Source organism: Mycteria americana, chromosome 4 (assembly GCF_035582795.1).
Source record: "Mycteria americana isolate JAX WOST 10 ecotype Jacksonville Zoo and Gardens chromosome 4, USCA_MyAme_1.0, whole genome shotgun sequence".
NCBI lineage: Eukaryota > Metazoa > Chordata > Aves > Ciconiiformes > Ciconiidae > Mycteria > Mycteria americana.
This window is the reverse complement of record NC_134368.1, coordinates 34,576,004-34,599,168: the sequence shown is the minus strand read 5'-3', so window position 1 is coordinate 34,599,168 and position 23,165 is coordinate 34,576,004. Positions and strand designations below refer to the sequence as shown.

The 23,165-nt window shown below is 39.9% G+C and overlaps 1 protein-coding gene across 1 annotated transcript in view; it reads left to right on the top strand.

The window, feature by feature from the left end:
• MTMR7 (myotubularin related protein 7) overlaps nucleotides 1-23,165 on the top strand; it is a 36,804-nt gene that overhangs the window by 13,219 nt on the left and 420 nt on the right. Inside the window, 9 exon segments of the mRNA XM_075500151.1 lie at nucleotides 558-686; nucleotides 4,652-4,786; nucleotides 9,908-10,040; nucleotides 14,876-14,985; nucleotides 16,973-17,098; nucleotides 17,903-17,952; nucleotides 19,207-19,407; nucleotides 20,584-20,724; nucleotides 22,631-22,757. Of these exon segments, the coding sequence (XP_075356266.1) occupies nucleotides 558-686; nucleotides 4,652-4,786; nucleotides 9,908-10,040; nucleotides 14,876-14,985; nucleotides 16,973-17,098; nucleotides 17,903-17,952; nucleotides 19,207-19,407; nucleotides 20,584-20,724; nucleotides 22,631-22,757 (1,152 nt within the window).

The following is a 23,165-nucleotide window of genomic DNA, read 5'->3' as shown; positions in this document are numbered from 1 at the left end:
CTTTTTTGCAGGCTCATTGGGTTCCTTTCAGCAGTGGTAGGCGTTGTCAGGGCTGCTTGCCTTTTGGTATCCTCATTTCCTACGGATTAATTTCTTTTCTCCAAGTCCCTATTTTGTCATTATGGTTTTTTTATTATCAGATTTGCTGGAAAAATTGCCTCTATAGTCCCCTCCCATTATAAGAGAGGGGTGTTTGAGAACTTCACCCACTCCCATACTTACTTCCAAATTCTGCTCCAGAGGAATCCGCAGTTGTAAATACAACCTTGCTGTACATAACGATGAACCTTTTCTGGTATGTTATACCTGTCTGTTCTCAACGAGGCATGAATTAACACTTGGAAATACACCCCTTCAACCCTTCTGCTTCTGTTTTGCCATCTGTAAGTTAGAATTAATACTTTCCAGCTTCAAAAGATTGTTTTGAGAAACGTCAGTGATGTCTACACAATAATTATGGCATGTTGCCTGAGATTAGAGTTCCTTGGTATTTTGGTTTTGCTGTGGACATGGCTAATGTATTTTGTGGACCAAATAAGCAGAGTTTCCTTTCACAGGTCTGTGACTCCTATCCTACGGAAGTGTATGTACCAAAGTCTGCGACTGCACACATCATAGTGGGGAGCTCTAAGTTTCGGAGTCGAAGGCGTTTCCCAGCTCTTTCCTACTACTGCAAGGATAACAATGTAAGTGTGAGTTTGTAGCTTTGAAGTGTTTGCTTATTTTGGCCTTGCTTTTGTAATTCTTCTAGTAAGTTTTCACAAGAAGAAATCAGTGTTTATTAAAAAAAAAAAAATTAAAAGATGGTTAGTGTAGTCTGGTTAGTGTGGTTTGTACATATGGGCACACCCTGGAATTATGGTTAGTTCATTAATAGGCATTTAATGCAGTCATTTAAACTCAGCTTCATCATCCAGCTAACACAAAAAGTGCAATCTCTGTATCAGAAGGAAATGAAGTAGGACAAGAGGTCCTGAAACATGGGTGGCAGAAGAGTGAGGGCCAGTAGCAGGCAGCTTAGCAGGTGACTGGGAGAACAGAGCAATTTAGGATCTGGTAGCCACAGTCTGAGAGCAAGCCAAGGAGGAGGAAAAACAATTACAGAATCAGGAGTAGCCTCTGAAGAAAAGATCTGTGAATAGACCCAAAAGGGATGGATGAAAGACCTACCAAATTTTGGCTGAGCAGTGTGTCATGGCTTTGTTGAAAAGACTCTCCTTGTCCGTAAAAGCAAGGAGTGCCACCTTCTCCTCTCCTTGACAGATGTTCTCAGGGCCGAGTGAGGACCTGCCTCACTTGTCTGTAACCATTTGGAAAAAAACCTGTACCTAGACTATTTGCATTTCTGTTTCTGGCAGCTGAGGTAAAGGAGACCCTTGGACTGAAGGATCCTGTGGACTGAGTGTTTTTACATTTGCGTCCCAGCTCCCTAGGGACTGGTTTAGCTCAGCTGCCATTACCACTTAGGAGGATGGTGTCCCCTTTGTACTCACAAAGTACCCGTGTGTCTAATACCTCCGTTTCAGTCCCAGACTGGCAATTGCATCGAGAGGTCTTCCCTAGTGCTGGGAGATGGCCAGGACTTCCCAAGAGACAGAGCTAGTGTGGGATTACAGGGCATCTGTAGAGTTTGCCATGCAGGATGGCAGATATTTCTGTAGGCTGTCACAAGCAGGAATCATAAGCGACGGTCTCCATGGAAATCTTATCTTTACAGTGGCCCCTATCATAGGTTTAAGCTTCAGAAGGAAGGAATGAGACATTATTTTGACTCCTTCTTTATCCCTTATTTCATCAAAATTCTGCTTCCATAAAGATCTATAAACTTGACAACAAAACAGGAGGATAGGAAGATTTAAATAGTAAATACAGTGTCTGCATGAATTGCATACTATCTTTAATACTTCATTAGGGCCAAAATTTTCAAAATTAATCCCTTTGCATAATCAACTAAGTCCAAATATAGATATCTAGGATTCAAAACACTTGGACATTTCCAAATCTCAGTGAAAGAAAAGGTCTCAGGGATCAGCTAGATTCCAATATATAGTGATCCAGTTTGGATGAGTTTTATGGTTTCAGCCTGAATGTTTTCCCTGTTGTGGTTGGAGTTCAGGTTAAGGTTCAGACCACCAGGATCTGAAGTATTGTGTTTACTCCTGGATCCTTTACGGTTCAAAGGGCTAGGAAAAGGGTTGGGAATGTTGGAGGAAATACCTCCTTGTGAGTTTGGAGGTTGGCATGAGTTGCCAGCTAATAGAGTAATGGGCAGGAGTGGTGTAAGATTTGTGATGGTAGAGATTGAACAGCTATGGTAAGAGCAGGTTGGGAAGAGATCTGCTGCATGCAGGGGAGATGAGTGCCACTCATTCAGTCTTTCATATCCAGAACTTTCCCATAGCTCTTTGGTACTGAAAATTCAACAATGATGTGACACTTCACTCTGCGTCTTACAGGATCTGTGTGAATATCATCAGATCAAACTCTGGAACTATCTGTTGAGCCTATGCAATAGCAAAACATGACCTCATCTCTTGCCCTACTCTTAAACGTAGCCCAAGAAATTTTATAGACATATGTGCTCATCCTAAACAGTTGGCCTGGGTCAGAAGGAGGTGATCTCTTCATGGATATCATGGGTAATGATTCCCACTTATGATATCTAATGGTCACTAGGTCAGCTTATCTTCCTAGTTTGCAGTACTGGCAGCAGCTGTTTCTTAAGCTGGGGCTAAACATGATCTTAACCCAAGCCTAACTTGACAGACAAGCCATTCTCTCATACTGGTGCCAGCACCTACCTTAGACCTTTGGGCCCCCGCAATGATATATGTGATGGGCTCCAGCCCATACTTTCCTGAATCCTAACCTTCATCCACAACCCTAACTTTAACTTTAATCTTGAGGGCCATATCTGCCTTGTGTATGGTGCACTATGAATGAGAGAGAAATGTCTTCCTTCTATTAAAATGGCAGGTTGTGGACATGTTCATATGTACCTTTTGCTTCATGCAAAGGAGGTATAAGCATATATTAAATTACTGGAATGCGTGCTGATCAGCAGGTAAGGCTCTAGAGAACTAATAATCTGTTTGCAAGAACTATTAATAAAGTATGAACAGGCTCTCACACAATTCAGGATTTCTGTGTTAAAGATCCTCATTTTACTGACTAACTGTTGTGGTTTAACCCCAGCTGGCAACTAAGCACCACGCAGCCACTCGCTCATTCCCCCCAGTGCGATGGCGGAGAGAATCCAAAGAGTAAAAGTGAGAAAACTCATGGGTTGAGGTAACGATAGTTTAATAGGGAAAGCAAAAGCCACACACACAAGTGAAGCAAAGCAAGGAATTCATTCACTCCTTCCCATGGGCAGGCAGGTGTTCAGCCATCTCCAGGAAAGCAGGGCTCCATTGCATGTAACGGTTACTAAGGAAGACAAACGCCATCACTCCTAACATCCCCCCCTTCCTTCTTCTTCCCCAGCTTTATATACTGAGCATGAGGTCATATGGTATGGAATAGCCCTGGGGTCAGCTGGGGTCAGCTGTCCCGGCTGTGTCCCCTCTCAACTCCTTGTGCACCTGGCAGAGCATGGGAAGCTGAAAAGTCCTTGATTTAGTATAAGCACTACTTAGCAACAGCTAAAACATCTCTTTATTATCAACACTGTTTTCAGCACAAATCCAAAACATGGCCCCATACTAGCTACTCTAAAGAAAATTCACTCTATCTCAGCTGAAACCAGGACACTAACTACCAATAGTTCGAAGACTTGGATGAAAATGAGCGTGTCCCTTCTCACAGTAATAAATAACCTGTAGGGCAGTCTGCATGGGTCACGACCTTCAGCAGGCAGATTCTCTTCATGCTTATGCTCAGTACTTAGAAAGTGCATGTATTAGCCCCTTGCCCTCTACAAATCGAGCTGCCCTCTGCCTAGCAGAAGTAGAAACCTCCCTGCTCACCCACTTCACATTCAGTTCCTTCTTTCCCAGTTTCACCTGGGGGGCTGATCCCGATGGGTCTGTGGAGAAAGTCTCTTGCCTTCTTCAATAGCATTGACTAATAAATATACGCCGGGAGTCAGGCTGCCTGACCCACTTCCCATGCAGTAAGGTCTTTCTCCAGAGGCAGTGCTAAAAATAGTCCACCATCAGTGATCTAGCTGCATATTACGCATTCTTGTTTCCTGCACTCATGGTGTCTCAGGCTGTTGAGTAAAGCATGTCTTGGCGCAAGCTGGCTGTCATCAGTATCATAACTGGTAAGTGTGAGTGGCAGTGCAAAAGGACCTATTCTTTACGTTTTATCAGCGTTCTTGTCATTGCAGTGTTGTGCTCATCACATCCTCTAGAGACCACCTTTCAGGAGTTATTCCACTTTAGGGAAATGCTATATTTAAAATAACTCTAAAACTTGGGTTCAAGACTAGACCTGGGCCAATGGGGTTGCATTGTTTTAATATTTCCTTGCCTTTTAAAAATGAATTTGTTTATTAACATGTAATTCCTTTTACCATTCTGCCCTTCCCACATAACTGTACACCTATGCAAACATCTGATGAGCTGGTTTTGTAAATGCTTCTGGATACTAAATAATTTCTGCTTAATAACTCTGTTGATGTTTTTGTTTGTTTGTTTTTCTGCAGGCCTCCATATGTAGAAGCAGCCAGCCTTTATCTGGCTTTAGTGCTCGATGCCTTGAGGATGAACAGATGCTCCAGGCCATTAGAAAAGCAAATCCAGGAAGTGATTTCATATACGTTGTTGACACTCGGCCCAAAGTAAGTACATTAAATTTCTTGCGCATAGCAAGACTGAATCTGGACTGAATACATTAGGGAAGATGCACGGCCCAAATGCTTGACCATACTTCTGATCTTAGTTGCACCTGTGTAACTCCACAGGTAAATCAGGATTTATCAGCGGAATCTTAACTAGGAACCTTGCCCACATTTTTATCTCTTAGAGAATTTTTTTCTTTACACTGAGCTTTTCTCTTTTCCATTCTTAACAAAATGTTAAGATACAGAAAAATAAATAACTTGGAATCGTAACTGTTTCCACACACAGAGGAGCTATCAGTAACTATATTACTGATGAGGCTAGTGAAAAATATTTCCCATTATAAAACTGTATTTACAGTTGTTTGTAGTGTTGCAAACTTCTGCCTGCTTATACGAAAATTTTCCATGCAAGATTTCTCTTGCAAGTAGGAAAATTTCAACGACCTGTGCATAAGGGTAAGAAAAGACCATTTACTCGGGTTACAAGACTTGAGGAGACCTTCTTTGAATACCTCCAGCACTTCTGCATTTTTGAGAGAATCTGAAATATGGTAACTAGTGATCTCAGACACCATATCTCTATAATTGACTAAAATCTTTGGCCAAGATAAAAGCTTTAGAAAAATTACACTGTGCAGAAACACAGAAACTCAGTAATGATCTAGAAGGGGATGAAAGCTAACAAAACTTGTGTCCACATTTGGCATGCTGGCAAACAGCTCAAGGTGATGAAGACTAGATGGGCTTCGGTGCCTGGAGGTGGGAGGAGGGATATGTTCTTTCTTACACTATCAGTAGTTTCCCTGCTAAAGTTACCAAATCATGTGAAGGAAAAGAAACCAAAGGGGCAAATCTCCACAAAATCCCTAGTAGATATAGGATGACCTATAGCGGGGGAAAAGGAAAAATGAGAGCAAAGGCTTGAGGAAAAGGAACAAGGAAGCTGTTTCAGCAGCCTGAGATCAGGAGCCAGAGCCTGAAAGGGCAAGGTGGCTAAAGCTGAGAAACAGGAGGAATGGAGCGAGAAAGGAGAAACGAGGCAGAGCTGGAGCAGAAAGGAGGAACCTGTCTGACTGGTGATTGACTGAAGACCTGGGGGCTGGCAGGAAAGTGCTGAGTGCTCACACCTGTAATGGGAGGCAGTAGCCAGAAAATCAGGGCCTTGGGATGTGTAATTTGTAATTTGGGATGTGCACTTTGTAATTTGGTGACTACTTTGACCTTCAATTCCCTCTTTTTTATTGGGAAGATGAGGATGGTACCACCTTACTCGTGGTCCTGAAGAAAATGAATCGTGATGAGCACTAGGAAAGGACTGGCATGACTGTGTTCAGAGTAGGCTTTGGATGGGAATTACAGACCTGGCTGCTTAAATAATGTTTGTTTAACAGTTTTCTGTATGTGATAATATTTATAGCTTAGCATTTCCTAGCTGATGATACTGGTACTCTTCCCTAATTAAGGAGGTCGCTCATTGATGGGATTTATTACTAAACACTTACTGACTTGGCTATTAATGATGTTTTGCAAGGTAATAACGGGAAGGTCCCATCCTGTAAACTTTTCTGGTAAACGACTTTGGTGAGGCACCTCCTGTGTGCAGTGAAAAAGGCCTGTACTTTAAGTGGAGAGAGTGCAATTGGCTCGCTCAGTCATGAACGACGGCATATTTCCAGCAACGCTGGCTTCTTCAGGAGCCAGTCAGCAGATGAAAACTCTTTGTTTTCATTGAGCTTCTCTGGAAAAAAAAAAGTTTTGATGTAAAGAAATTTGTATGCACAGATTCCTACTTATCGCTCTCTGTGCCACAAGAATGGACCGATTTTCTAAAGCTCCTGTGATCCCAGGTGCCAAATACAGCCTTGTTACAGCTGTTACAGCTAATCTTGCAGCTCCTAATGCATGTATAAATCTAGGGCACGTAGGAAGTGATCGATATCAGTGCAAGCTGTTCCTGGCATTCCTCAGGGAACCTTTAACAAATGTAAAGGTAAGTTATTGAGTCTGGTGCAAGGTTTCTGGTTGCTCTAGGAAGCTAAAAAAACCTACCTGCCCCTTCTCTCATCAGAGCTGGTTCCTTGCAAAGGTGATGAATATTGATGGGCCAGTGAATTCAGCATTCCCAAGAGCTCTTCATATGCTGTCCCTCATTGCACTTGATAATCTTCAAAACAAAAACTTTGGCTGCAGAAGAGAGCTTTGTTTCCACTTCATTTACATATACCAGGATGACCATATGCAGAGCTTTACTTAGGCTACTCTCTTTCTTCATTTTCTCCATCCTCTATGTGTTTACAGAAGAAGCTAATATAAACTTACTGCTTATGAGTAAAACAAATTAGTGCTATAACTCTTTATAACAAGACAGGAGTTGGTTATTCTCCACGCTAAAGAAGATGCCAGGCAATCTGGCAAGTGAGGTCTGGTCCCTTTAGAGGTTGTCTCCTCATATGCACTGAGATGAAGCGAGGACAGGCACAATTCAGAGAGCTTTGCAACAACTACTTGAAGAGCAACAGATGGAATTTTGGTAGGTGATGTGGAAAACTTGTTAGTAAATATTGTGGCAGCTGCAAAGTTTGGCAACTGACAATATTTAAAATAAATGAGTGTCAGAAAGCCTTGCAAATTTGACCTTATATTTACTTGCTTTTAAAGAGGGCTATTTCAGACTGTCTTAATGAAGGATTTCTGTGATAAAATTGCTCTGCGGCAGAGACAGTTAATAGCATTTATTGTACCGAGGATTAGGTCATTTAGGGGCTAGATGTTTTTCATTTAAGGTTTCAGGGGTTTGTGGTGGCTTAGACTCATGCGTTCAGATCTTTCTTCCTGAAGCTATATGCTATTGCAGAGAGAGACTGCTTCATTTTGTTCATATTAGAACACTGATGTCTACTTCAAAAGAGGAAGATTAGGATTCAACAGATAATTTATATCTTTCTAGCAAGTCACACTGAGGACTCTGTCCTTAAAGGACATGCTGTTCACAGGCTGTATCTTTTTTTTATTGTTCATTGATAGCCAAAACATCAGCAGACTGCTGGTTGACAGGCAAGAATTTTTTTTTTATGCCTGCACTTTTTTCTGAATTGCATACTACAAGTTAAAAGAAGTTTTACACAAGACTTGAGTAAATGAAAAATGCTGGGGGTTTTTGCCTAGGTTCCTATATTAGAGTATGGTTCCATCTGTTGTATCATGAAATTCATGCAATGTTTCCATTCCTAATGGTGGTCCACAAATGTAATAGGAAATAGGAAAACTACGTATTCCTATTGCCAAGTTCTGCTCATGGGAATAGACGCACTAGAAAGTGTGAAGATGGGGAAAAAAATCCCCTATCTTCACATATTAAATTGGACACAGTAAAATAATTGAAAAGCAGTCTCACCTGTCTGTTTGCTTATGTATCTAAAATGAAATTATAATGGCATAAAAAGCTTTTAGTCTTTAGCTGTTTCCTTTGAAAGTTAAGAGGTCAAATTTGGTCCATGGAAACCTATTTTGACATATGACGTAAAAAAGCTAGACTTGTTCATCTTAGCTGGAGAGAAGTTGGCAGCAGACAATCAGTCCTACCCAACTGCATCCATTCGGCTCCAAATTAAAATTTAATATCAGGAGTGTGTGTGCTTGGGGTGGAAGAGATCAGGAAGGGACACATTCTTACATATCCCATGATACCATTAGCCAAGTACTGAAGTATATTATTGCGAGTGTCAGAAGTGACCGCAGAAGCAGCAAATCAATAGTACTGCCTGCGATATTGGGAAATAAACTGGAATGGAGTTACCTGCATAGCCTCTTGCCCCCTAGGCAATGCCTAAGAGAGACTTTGTTTTGATTTTTCATGAGCATTGGCTCTCACTGCAATGAAGATGAGTCATTTTTTTTGTCCAACTTGATATCTCATAAGATCTCTCCAAAAGCTTTGTTAGTGCCCTCCAGTCTGGATGTGCAATATCCATTGTTATTTAATTCTTAAATCTTTCCTGAGCAGAAGCTGTTAGTTGTGGTTGGAGGTGTGGAGGTTCTGCCACGTGGGCCACTTTGTTACTGCTGGAGCCTTCGTATTTCTTGGGAAGTTCAAAGGCTCCCCAGCCTTACAGCGCCCATTTCATAGAAGGGCAGGGACTTCATGCAAAAAGAGAATTTCTTTCTATTGGACAGTGAGATTTTGCTATAGGAAATAAAAAAAAATGCATAGGGTAATAAAGTAAAATTACTTAATTCGTTTCTATCAGCTCTAGTTTTCAGCCCAGAGATCTACATTTGGCATAAGGGGTTTGGCAGATAGTTTTCTTCTCCCCCAGGAATCTCAAAAGGGGGGAAAATAAGCGTTAAAAAGCCCTTCATTTTACGCTTGGGAAAACTGAACTAAAGAAGCATTTAGTGACTTTCCCATGCCAGGAAGCAAGTAACAGATTCAGAGCCAAACTCCAGCTTCCAGTTGAATGTATTTTTTGCTGAAGCACAGCAAAATATTTGATAGCACTGCATTGCAGATGAAAATATTTGTGGTAATTTCATCAATTCACATCTTTTGTGGTCTTACACAACGAGAGCCAAGATGCTATAAACTTAGGGAAAACTACTCCAACTCTCTCCTCATTATTCCAAGCTTCAAAGAAGTAAGCTGTATCGACTTTTGGATGATCTGAGCCATAACACACAGTAATTTGGGCAACATTACAGTGTACGCAAGCTATGAAACAGTGGCACGGCAGATAAGACACTGCCACCTCCTGGGTATATTCTGCTAGTAAATATAATGCTGATCAAAAAGAAAATCAGAATAGCCTTTTAAAAACAAATTAAAACCTTCATGCTCTTGCAGAGGAGCCCTACATGAGCTGTGGGGTTTTTGTGTCTAACCTCACTAATGAAAATTCACTCGAAGTGTGTGAAATGGGTCAGAGCCTCAGCAACCCGGCGCCCTGCAACAGGCTGTAAACAGATCCCTGACTCCTAGCCCTTGTGTTGACACTGCGATAAATGCTTCCTATTTGTGCCTGATTTAAATCACCCTGATTTATTGCCGTAGACCATGAGCTTTGTTTTGAAAAGAATCTGTTTGCTGCTGGTTTTCATCCAATTTTCCCTAATTTTTTTCAGCTCAACGCAATGGCGAACAGAGCAGCAGGGAAGGGCTACGAAAATGAAGACAACTACTCCAACATCAAGTTTCAATTCATAGGCATTGAGAACATCCATGTCATGAGAAATAGTCTGCAGAAAATGCTGGAAGGTAATACTCTTCTTTATTGAAAACTGGAGGAAAGATTTGATCCTTCTGTCACACAAATCAGCATAACTGCTCTGAAATCAGCAGCAGTCAAAACCGGTATGAACAGGGCCTTTGCCTGGTGTGCTGCATGCAGCTGCCTGCTGGCTAATGGGACTCGAGCAATGGGCCATCATCGCAACTAGTGGTGATTTCCTAATTGTGCGAACATCTTGTTTCGTGGGTGAAATCCAGATATCGTTTATTTTAATGACAAAATTCATTTGACTTCAATACACCTTACTTCTACTACATCTTCTTCTGCAGTTTATAGTTTAATGGTATAATGAAAAAAATCACTTACAGCTGACTTTGATGCTAGGGGAAAATAGAGGAATTTTTTTTTTTTAAGCTCAGAAAACCTATGGTTTGATTTTTGTATGTGGTCAATAAGGTAGTCGTACGTTTTAGACTGCGAATTTTAATAGAAGCTTACTCATGCCCTGTATAGAGCATGTCACATCAGGTTTATTTATGAAACTCACAGTCAATGGGTGTAAACATTCAGCACCTTCATAATGCCATGGAAATTAATAATAATTGCTTTCTAAATACTTATCAGTGTATAAACAAGCACATCTGTACTGCCATTTAATATTTGGAGTACATTACTGTTTAGAGGCCTTCTGGGAAAAGGGTAAGAATAAATAAGCCATCCTTGACCCTCAACGGCTTGTTGATTTTTAACAAGCAAATAGTAAATAGTGCTCACTCCGCTCCACAGAGGCTCAGTATTTACTTCATGTATATCATCAACACCTTCTGTCACCTCCTGGAGCAGCTCGATCTAGCTATTCTTGACTTGACGCTCTGCCCATGCTCTTTTATTCTTCGTCTGTCTCCCATCGTCTGGATGCAAATGTGAACTTTAGATCTAAGAAGGGCTTACATTTTCCATGACAGCAGAGCTGTGCTCTGCTTTCAAATAAGAGCGGTTTATGAAAACCGGCAGTAAAGTCTGATGCAGGTAAAACAGTCACTCTCTTCATGACTTATTTTTGCTTAATTCCTTGGTCTAAGGGTCTCAGGAAGGAAAATAGAAGGATTTTTAGTTCACTACAAAGTCTTGTTTGGCTAGGAGAGAGGCCGGGTCAATAAACCTGTCCTTTATTTGTTCAGCTTAAGACCATCAAAGTTAAAACAGTAAACAACCAGCCTGGCTGCGTAGGACGGTGCTGTGTATTATTTTGAACCAAAAGTTTGTGAGACAGGCCCATGGCCCAAACTGACATGTAACAAGCTAATTTCTGATGCACTTAACACTTCAGGCTGCTTGGGAGGCATAACTTCTTAGCATCTATTTTTAAATGAGCGGTATGCTCAAAACATCTGCTTTTTTCATAGGTTTTGTATTTGCTATGTTGAAATCCCATATTTAGCGACCTGTCTGATAAGATTAGAAATTAGAGAAGTTAAATCCCCAATTTCAAGCACGTGAGGCTTTCAAGTACTTTTTTTTTTGTTTTACAATCGTACGACTTTCAGTGTATGAGCAGGGCTTTTCTCATCTAAGGTGCTGCGTAGTTTCTCTCTTTTTCCATTTGTATCAGTGTCCCTTCATCTGTTTCTCTGGTGGCCTTTAAAAGGGTACTTATTACCTGACTTGCACATACAAAGGGAACCAGAACCAAAACCACCGTCAAGGATGATGATAACATACATTTCATATGGCTTTAAATTTTTATCAAGGAGTACTTAAACACACCTAGGTGAATCTCTAAGGTAAAACATCACATTACACTACAAACATTATAAAATATGTCTGCTGCTCATGATCTGTTGTGAGGTGTTATAAGGTACATAAAAACCTTTGAAAAGACAAATGAGGCTGATGAAAACTGATTTTAGTTTAATATCTGCTGCATTGTTGCTTGGAAGTGCGCAGCATGGAAAAGAGGACATCAAGACATAATGGGACTGATGTGTTGCAGGAGAGCAAGGGCAATTTTATTCAACTTACTGGAACTAAGCAGAAGCGAAGGTTGGAGGATCCTTTTCACATGAGAGACTGCAGATTATTTTCAATATACAATTTTAAATAACTTCCCATGCTGAGGAAATCTGAACAAAAATTGATTATTCAGTTTTCCATTGGAAAATGCACTTATATTAGGAATGGGTTCATTTCAATGATGTTTCTTTAGGAAAAAGCTGAAGAAATTAATTTATACTTATAATAATGTCAATCATTTATTTGAGTAGGTAAAAAAAATTTTGTTTCAGCTTTGTGATTTTACTGACTTTAATTCTAGCAATTTTATTTATCTTAACTTTAACATGTATTTACTCTTGTATCATGTTAATTTTTGGCAAAATATATCAGCATTATAAAATGATTAAATTTGTAGAATAATTAGAATTTTTTCAGAATATGCAAAAAATGTTGAGATTTGACTGCATTCTGGAAGTAAAATGCATTTCAACATGCTGGAATTTCTTTCCAGGAAAAAAAAAAGTTTTACTTTTGTCTCTGCTGCCTCATGTTGCTTTAGTATAGTATTGATTTTGGTTTGGTTGGGTTTTTTTCATTTAAAGAGAGGCGTACGTGAAGATCCTCGTGATAATTTTGATCCTGCGCGCAACCTCCTTGAAATAATTTTTAATATTAGAAGGAAATGTTGCACAAGGATTTTTCTCAGTAAAGATTCGAGGGCTGACTGAGGCTGCTGTGTGGCGTTTGTGACGGGGTGAGCTTTGCTGTACGTCCAGGGGCCAGCCACGACTCGACTCCCGCTTGTTGTGCATCGAGACGATGACCCCACATGCTCCCTGTCTGTATTTAAACAGCAAATATGAGCTTCTCCTCCCCTCATCCCAGGAGCAGTCGTCGCTGATGTAAGAGCAGCCCTCTGATCCTTGGACTTCAGTGACACATCAGCCAGAAAGAGAGCCTGAGGGTTTGGCCCACAGCATTTACTCCTTCCTCTACCTATGGCCAGATCCTGCCAGAAATGGTCCAGCATCCCCCTCTGGTACTTTTGCTGGAGGAAGAGGCAGTTTCCACCACGTGTCCCGTTTCTTCCTCCCCTCTGGGGAAGGGAGCACGGCTGCGTTGCTATAAGCTACGCCCAGGGGCTCTTGATTTTCCTGTGCCCGTGCAGCGGGTGCAGCAGGTCTTATTTCTCCCAGATTTTGGTACCTTTTCTGCTGAGATGGAAATGCCTTTTCCCCTTAGGATAAGCATCATAATTGAATTCATAACTGAACTCAGTATTAAGGTCCAGATCAGTATCCAAAATCCTGTGAAATATACAGTGTATGCCTTTAGGACAGCCTGAACTTTGCTCAGTGAAGTGGTCAGTAAATATTGACTCTAATTTGGTAGTGGGAATGAGCAAAGCACTATTGCAGGCTTACCTTGGGCTTTGGTAAACAGAGACAGCAGCTTCAGCCAGAATTCAGCTACTAATCGGTCACGCTTCCATCTGCACAGGAGCATTAATCATGGGAAAAGCTGTTTGCTTTCAGTGCTGCTATCTACGCATTTTTATAAATATCCTTCAAAAATGACTTTTAAAATAACCATCTGGAAGAGGCCCTATGTACAAAGATTGCAAGACTTTGTACGGACACATTAGGCTATTATTTTGCCTCTGAATTAAATGGAGTTAAGATAGCCGGATACGTTCAGATGTGGTATAAACTCTGACTTCGGCTTGTAAAATTAAATTCCAATTACATGGAAGGAAACTAAAGTTTTGCCACTGGCCATCATGGCCATAATTAACTGAGTCGTTTAGAAGATTTCCAAAGGACAAGAGACCTACTAAGACATCGTTAAATCACAGATCATACATTAACTCAGTAAAACCGGTGACATTTTTCACTGTATTCCTTAAATGTGTTTCAGTGGTTAGTATCTTTTTCCTTAAAAGATGGTATAATTCTACATGGGTCAAAATAAATGTATAATCTATTTATGTGGTGAATTTAGTATCTCACTCTTGAAAATTGATTGCACCAAATATTACTGAGTATTTGTTTGCTGCTGAATTGAGGTATATGAATTAGATTGTGATTGCCCTTTTTTTCTTCTGATGTCACAAACTCTGTCATATTAAAAAATAGACACTTGGATACAGCAGGGTAGAAACTTAATGTTGTAAAAACTGGGAGATTTTTTTTTTTCTTTAAACATGGCATAGAGCTTGGAAAGTTTTCAGGCAAATATTTTCCTTGATGAATTATGGCTTTTCCTCACCATCAGAATACTTCTGGGCTACAAGTGAAGTTTTAATAAGGCTTCATTCAGGGACGGAGGACTGTTGAGTGAAGTGCTTTATCCCAAACACCGTCATATCTGTGGTGATGCTGAAGGCTGGGTTTGGTGGGCCTGCTCCTACAGAGCTTCATCACCCAGTGTGGCTGGGAATAGGAGACCGGCGCAGTTCAGGCGGCTGTCTGCCTGGCCGACAGCAGGAACGGTACCCTTTCTGTGCCCAAGCCCTCATTATTAAATAGGAGATCCCCCCTCAGGGGTTTGAAAACTTCACTCCCAACACAATTTTGGAAAATCTGTGCTGCACAGAAGGATGTATTTGGTAAACTGTTTGCAACTGGCTTTGTAACAGCTTCTCTTTTTGACTTAAATCAACATACTGGGTGAAATTGGACCCAGCCCCATTTCTCAAACGTATGCTTTTTTTCAGCGTTAAAGTTTGACTGTGAAGTAGCCATTCATTTCAAAAGATGGATATTTTACACAGGAGCTATCTGAAGAGATAAGTCTTAGTTGAACAGTCAGTGAAAGCTTAAGGGACTATAATTACTGTACATTTAAGATGTAGCTTCTTTTGCAGTTTGCGAGCTGAAATCGCCTTCAATGAGTGACTTTCTGTGGGGCCTAGAAAATTCTGGCTGGCTGAAGCATATCAAAGCCATTATGGATGCTGGCATTTTTATTGCAAAGGTAAAGTGTGTAAAATGAGAACAAAACTTGGACTAACCAGATACAGAAAGTGAGGACCGAATTCTGTGCTTGTGGGTGACTTCTGTTATCTTCAGTGATGTTGTTTCTGAAAAAAAAACATCTTGCAATGCTTCATATATGAAGAGAGAGGATTCTTAGGTGCTTCAACATGGATATTTGGATAATATGGTAAAAAAAAAGTTTGTGTTCTTTTCACCGAAGAATTCAAATGTACTAAAGCCTCTTCTAAGCTGTATGTTGTTATGCCAGGTATTTGAATGTCCTTACTTTACTCCCCAGCAGCGATTACCACTGTTTCTTTCCCTATTTCCCCTGCCTCCTCCACTGGTTTCTGGACATTTTCTTTGTTGAAGGTTTCTGGTTTAGGACTACTTCTTCACATGGTAGCTGTAATATAGGAATATTAGCTACTGCATTAGCTCCTCTGAGTTATTTAGCAACCAACTAAATTCACCTCCTAAACCAACTCCTGTGTATTACCCTGGCCAAATTCTCTAGCAGCTTCTACTTTTACATACTTGAGAACCGTTCCAGAAAACAGTTGTTGGCGTTGATAAGACATTATTTCTCCTAATCCCACCCAAAGTAATGCAGATATTTCTCATCTACCAACAGTATTTTTAATTTTATTACCCCCTTCCTTATGCTCTGCCTTTTACTGTTTCAGTCCTTATTTTTAAGATTACTGTTACAACTTCTTATAGGCCATTGTATTCACATGACCTGCTACACACGACTATATGGATGAAACTTCATGGGTTTCCCTCCTCAGTAACTGCTTGTTTCTCTTGCTTTGCTTCTTCCTGCTCAGCAGGCAACTGTAGTTCCTTACCTGAAGAGCAGCTGCGGGATAAACGCACATCTCACTATGTCTCCCAGCCCTACTAGCTTTCATTAGCTTATAGAAATCAGGTCATTTACATTAGCTCTTGCCAACTTTTCCCCAGTGGCTAGTCTTAAAATACTGCCCCCCAAAATGTATCCTTTGCCCATATGCTTGCTAGCTTCATGCCTCCTCAGACATGCGTTTTGACCCGTTCTGATTTGTACAGTTCCCAGTTCTCAGTTGTTGGTCTCCTGCCCACAGGGGTTCTATTTTCGTAGAATTTACTTGTCTCTTGAGATAAACATAGATAATTTATTTTTATTCCTCATTCCCCATTAAGCCCAAACTTAACTTAAATGTTTGTTTTTCTAAGCAATATCTATCCTAACCTATTTTATTTCTCTACTTTCTAAATTTAGTTCTCTTTTGAAATGACAAAGGCCAAAACCCTTAGAATTAAAAAAAACCCCTCAAGTTCCAAAAATAATGCAACACCAGACTTCGGAGAACTTAGTATGATATCTTCTTTATGTGTTCATGTATAAAATGGGATCCTCTTTCCCCAGTTATTTACATTAAAGATACTGATACAATCATCTTGCTTATTAGATATGGAAGTTTACCACTACCACAGGCTTCCCCACAAACCTTTAGAAGTAAGTCATCAGTGTGCAATGCAGTATGCTGTAATAATATCCACGCTAGCGCTGGCGTCGGAAGCAGACATTACTGTTATAGACGTTACCACCAAGAAGGGAAATTAAGAGCCATGTTGCAAATATGGTTGCTCTGTTGCTGATATGTGAGTTAGAGCATTAGCAGCATCTGAATTTGCTTCAGGTCTGCTCTGACAGATTGATGTATTTTAATTGAAATGAACCCCACATCCTCCTGTAGTGGAGATAAACAGGTGATGCTGCAACCACCATATTGCATAGGATGGGATGAGATTAAGACTTTTCCAGTGAGAGGAATAACACTCAACATCACTCAAGAACTCTGTGGCAGAATAAAAAAAATGAACAAGGTTTCCAGGTTCCCAAATGAATACTCTCTATATTGCGCTGTCTCACTGTTCTTCTCTTACCATTGCCTTTCCCCTTGCTTGTGAAATCTCTCTGACTTTTTCTGTATCCGTAGGCTGTGGCTGAGGAAGGTGTGAGTGTGCTTGTTCACTGCTCTGATGGCTGGGATAGGACAGCCCAGGTTTGCTCTGTAGCGAGCCTTCTATTGGATCCGTATTACAGAACTATGAAAGGATTCATGGTAAGCAGGTTCTCTTTCACGGAGTAAACAAAAATTTTATGGCATCGTTTAAGATGGATATCTTTGGTTTAAATAGAAAATAAACTTTCCTTAAATATGCCTTTTTTTTTAAGTAGGAAGGAAGGATTTATCTGTCCAAGTTACAGTCCAGTTTCTGTATGAAATGTTATCAAAGGTGGAAATCAGTTGGGTACCCATTTATTTTTTTTTCCTAACCTTGACCAAGAAACTTTGTCGCAGCCCAAGGAGCTTTGGTGCAAGCAAGAGTTTGTATTCATTTTCAGGGATCAGTGAAGTTTTGAGTGCCGGAAGTGTGTGCTCCCTAGATGTTAGATTGCAATGAGCAGCTATGTTGGAAAATCTGTTCCTTTTCCAAGCAAACCAGCACTAGTGAAGCATCTAGGAATGCTTATCAAGTTCCTGGTCACGCATTGGAAGAGGAAGATTTTTAGAGAATAAAATAGATTAAAATAGAACCTAAAACATTTTTAGGTTCTATTTTAGAAAACGATGAATCGAGCTAATTGAAGGTGTGTTGAAATATTGGCATCCTATCTGCATCCATGAAGAGTGCTACTTTGTCTTGAGTTTGCAGTGGTGCTCATCGTTCATTATTTTTCTGCTTGTTCTAAAAATTATCTGGGATTCTAATACTGCTTGCTTACATCATTCTTGCTTGTCAGTTTTCTGCTTCTTCTAAGAATTAACTGGGATTCCAATACTGCTTGTTTACACCATTCTTCTGCCTGCTTCAATATGTGTCAGCTCTGCTCCACAACACTGAATGCAATCTTCTCATTTTAGGTGTTAATTGAAAAAGACTGGGTTTCCTTTGGTCATAAATTTAACCACAGGTAAGGCAGTGCTGAGTTTTTTTATATATATTTTTATGTAGTCAGTATATGCTGCCATTCCAGTTTTATTTCCTTGTTGCCTTTCAAAGCATATCAACAGAATGCTATAATGTAATGAAAATGTGTGAAGACTTTGTATATTTAAACATGGATAAATATCCACATTTTCTTTATTTCTTGTATTTCCTTTTAGTTTCTGTAAAAATAAAAAATGTAATGTTTATATTGGAGTTTACTACATTATATTGCTCGATTTGAATATAAATTTGTTCTAGTTTCAAAAACACAACAAAACTTCCAGGAAATCTGTGCAGCTCCACACCACCTGTGAAATTCCAGCAGGAATGACTACATTTGATATGATACTGTGAGATGTCTATTATTATCAGTGGTGAAAGATATTATGAAATGTAATCACCACTGATAGCAATATTGTACTGCAAACCAAAGCTATATTTTCTTTGATGCATAATAATAGTAGAATTAGAAGTTTCAATTTTAGATGTTTATGGAATTCCACTCTGTTGGCGCATATATATATATATATGCACATATATATACATACAGACACATTAGACAAGCAGAATAATTGATTGAAAATGCTTCTTCCTATTATGTAGACTTATAAAATATTTTTTACTTCTATGTGTTTTATATTTTCAGGCTCCTTCTCTTTATTGCAAGTGGTTCCAAGAGACATTTTCATAGACAGAAAGTTTGCTGTTCACTTGACAGTTAGAGTAGCATGTAAACATTTCCCACTTTCTAAAAATTTCACCAAGAGAGGGCAGCTTTAAACTATGTTCTGCAAAGGTTATTCTGTTCCTTTCCTGCTCAGTTTTCTGGGTTTGGGAATGGTCTGCCATTAAGCAACTGTCTAAGGTACATTTTTGTCATTAAGTCATTGCAGTCATTGTTATGATGACTTATGTTACTGTGGTATAACTTTATATTAATAGCATTAACACATGGCTATGCAGCAGCCAGCTGTTAGTAGCTGTAAGGCAACAAGACACCCATAAAAGTGGGGAGGGTTTTTTTGTTTGTATTTGATAAATCCTGCCTTCATTCTACTCCATGAATCTTGCATCATTTTTGTAAGTAAAAGACTATACTAGGAGTTGAGATTTTAGAAATGAATGCCTATGATGTAACTTGCACACTAAAAAATTGAGGGGTGTGTTTTCATTAGTGTTAATTCAGTTTTCCTAGAGGATTTCAGGTTATAATTCAATGTATCTTGTCTTGTTTCAGGTATGGCAATTTAGATGGAGATCCCAAGGAGATATCCCCTGTTATTGACCAGTTCATCGAGTGTGTTTGGCAATTAATGGAACAGTTTCCTTGTGCCTTCGAATTCAATGAGAGATTCCTCATCCACATACAGCATCATATCTATTCTTGCCAGTTTGGGAATTTCCTGTGTAACAGCCAGAAGGAGAGACAAGAGCTGAAGTATGAAAGTCTTTTCTTTAGTAGCATATATACGTGTGGGGTCTGTGGGTGGTGGTGTATTAAGGAGTCAGACGTTTGCCAGTCTACACGTATGTGCTTTCATAAGGCGCGGGGTGCAGTGTAGACTTCTTGGCTGTCATCTTCTGGCAACACAGATTAATACTGAAAAAAGTTGATCCTCTGCAATGTGGCTGTGCTGGGAGCGTAATCCACGGTGTGCGTGACAGGGATTAGTGAAAACTGAGAAGAGCATTAGCCCTTCAGCCATGTGGCCCTACCTTTAGTGCAGCATTAGCAACATACAAGGCAAGCTGTCACTGTAGTTCTAATACAAGATGATACTAACTCGTTAAGTTCTCGGTTTAAGAGTCACTGCTCTTCTGTGTTTTAACCTGTCTTTGGATCTCATGCCAGGACACTTTAGTCCTGATCTCTCAGATATTTTCTTATGAACAACCTTGTTGTCTGGTAGCCCTCCCTAGGACTGAGTCAGCAAACTATCTTTCTGCTGTCTGGCCCCAAAGCAATTATGAATTAATCTACCTGCCTTCGGGTCCAAACAGAGACAACAATATCATTCCTGGCAGTGCTGATGTTTGTATCTGTTTCCTGGGGCCCTGGCTTCTCAGGTACATCATGATACCCATCCCTTTTCTCATGCATCCTGATCGTGTCAGCAGGAGTAATGAGAGGAAGGTGGGAGTTACTGCTTGCTGCTGCCGTTTGGTCCCTTTCACTGCTCAAATGCAGAGCAGCCTCAGTGCCACAGTCCATTTAAAACCAAAACCTTCATGGGTCATCATATCCCAAGACCTAACTGCATGAGAAATTGCAGCTCAGTGGTGTAGGAGTGCTTTTAAACGTGGGGATCCCTTTGGCGTAGAGATCAGTCTGAAAGCTAATTTTATGGAAGTGATCCTCTCCATCTCACAAGGGAACCCTTCTCTCTCCAGCTGCTCTGGCTTTATGGGAAATGGGCTGGATTTTGCCTTTACTGCCCAACAAAGGCATACGAGTCTCTGTTTTTCTGTATTTTTAAGTCTAATTCTGTTAAGGAAGTATAAAGCTGATTGTAAACTAGTAGTACAGAGCACTAGAATGTTACACCTAAGCTTTAGCTATACCTGAATTGTAGTAGAGACTTTAATGTATTTTTATTTCATATATTTTTTTCAGAATACAAGAACGAACATATTCATTGTGGGCTCACTTGTGGAAAAATCGTGCCGATTACCTGAATCCTTTGTACAGATCAGACCACAGTCAAACCCAAGGGACCCTGCGCCCACAGATGGCTCCATGCAACTTCTTGTACAAGTAAGTAGTATCACTTGCTACTGAGCATTGGAGTATGTGTTAGTACAGAACAGAGTGCCTTTGTATGTAAGTATTTCTCATTCCATAAGGTAGCTTATAGAGAGTAAATTCAGTCTCAGATGCAATGTGTTCCTTCCTTGTGTGCTCATAGTCAGCCGACACCTCTGCACCATTCCACAACGGAGTATTAGTCTGAAAAGAAGCTTAAGATTAAAGCTATATTGATAGTTGTGTGGCCTAATTTCATAGTTACTCACTTGTTCCACTGAGAAATGTCTCTTTCAGTTCTGTTCTCGCTGGGGTTTCTAAATTTAAAGTTGCTTCAACTTCTTCCATTCCAAGATTTTGTGATGTTTATTTGGATCAATTGGTGCCAAAAATAAAAAGGGACATTTCAAGAAATCATATGGCTTCATTGCTAAAACAAGTGTTCAGTAAAACAAAAGGCAGACTTCCCCATGTTGTTGTTATACCTCGAAATATACACAGTACGTTTTACTTGATATTGAAGGTTTTTTTCAAAATGTAACAAAATATCATAATTTTAGAAATGTTACTATTGACATTCTGACTTGAGTAATTAATTGTGCCATTAATCTTAACAAACTTAAGGAGAACTTGAATAGAAATCCATGAAAATTGTGATTTAAGTAAAACTGATCAGTTTGTTTTCCAGTTGCAAGTAAAAGCACCTGTTTAAAAAGTCAATAAATATCCTAAATGACAGAAATTGAATTCTTTCATGTCTACTATTCCAGGTCACTTTAAAACAATTTAAAAATAGTCATTAATCATATTCTTTAGGATAGTGGGATTTATAAAAGAAGTACTGATACTGCAGATCCTCCATCGGATGAGTAATCCTTTTGATTTTAATGGAATTACTTGGGTGCATAAAGATTTCCAAGCATGGGCTATCAGATGATAAACTTAAGGGGGAATGTGCCTTAAATAGCATCCTGGGGTAGGAATAATAAACTACCAAGGAGCACGCACATGCTCCAAAAGGATCTGTCAGCTACTTGGCTGGACAGCTGCAGCTGAGGGCAGGTCTCTCGGTTACTTAACCTGTCTGGTGAACTAGTTACAAACTCCGAGTCTGGCTGTGGCCATGTATTGCCAGGAAGACAGAAGACAGGAGGAGTGCTAGAGTAAGCTACAGACTTACAGTTAGAGTCCTTTCCTCCTGAAAATGAAAAATCAACTCAGCTGCTTAACTAAAGGTTTGTCAAATAATTCCATAGAACAGGAAGAGAACTTGCCAACCTATGTGCTTTGTGCAATATCCATAGGCCAGTTTGAAACGTCAGTTTAAATTTTAAGAGAACAGGATTCCATACTGTTTTTCTCTCCTGAGTTTTAACTCTTCTTTACAGGGGAAAAAACCCCTGTTAACTAGCTGCACCTCACTGCCCCCCCCCAGCCCCAGACAAAAACATGCATACAGCATTTCGAAGTTGACTTCATGGGAAGTTAAACAACGGTTGAGAACTAGGATTATGAAAAGCTGTCTTCACCCTTGGCTGTTTTATAGGTACCATGGCTCTAAAGCCCATAGTGTAGAACAAAAAAGTAATACAGCAAAAGTTTGCGTTCAGTGAACCACCCTCAGCCATGTGATCTAAGTCAAAGGTACATTCACCTTTCTTTCTGTTGCGTATCAGAATTGGTTCAAGATGTGTATGTCCACAGAGTTGCATCTTCAGGACAGACCCAATGCAAATGAACCATAAATCTTACCAAATATTCAATGAACTTTTGTGTATGTATTCTAACGATGAATAATCCATGGATGGATCATTTAGGACAACATGTGTCTGGGGGGAAAAAAAAAAAAGTGTGTATTTAAGTCTTCTGAGGCTGCATCACCGCATGAGAAAATTGCTGACCTTCCTGTCAATTCCAGGTTCTGGAGTGGTATGTACAACCGCTTTGAAAAGGGGCTGCATCCTCGACAGTCAGTTACTGATTATCTGATGGCAGTGAAGGAAGAAACTCAGCAGCTGGAAGAAGAGCTGGAGGTCTTAGGAGAGGTAATAAACACTTGATCTCAATGCCCCAGACTTAACTGATGGTAAATGAAACCCAACTCCATACACTGCACAGTCCCCTACTTGCTACATCCTCTTCCGGCATGAGGATGTTCAGCCGTCATCTTTGTTCTCACAAAAATTACTATGAATGTTTTGCATTTAAGACACAACAGTGGACTTTTTTTTTTCAGGGATAAAATTTCACCTGTGTTGGTGCGCAAGTACTACTCCTGAAAGAAATTTTATGTTTTTCTGTAACTCAGAAGGATGCTGTAATTCAGCATTGGTTTGTAATAAATTGTGTACTTCTTATACTTTATAAATGCAAACAGGCAGTTTTAAAGGGTGCCAACTGGGCTGGGCTCTGAACTTAGTTTCTTCATTTTTTTAAAAAAAGGCAAAGACACA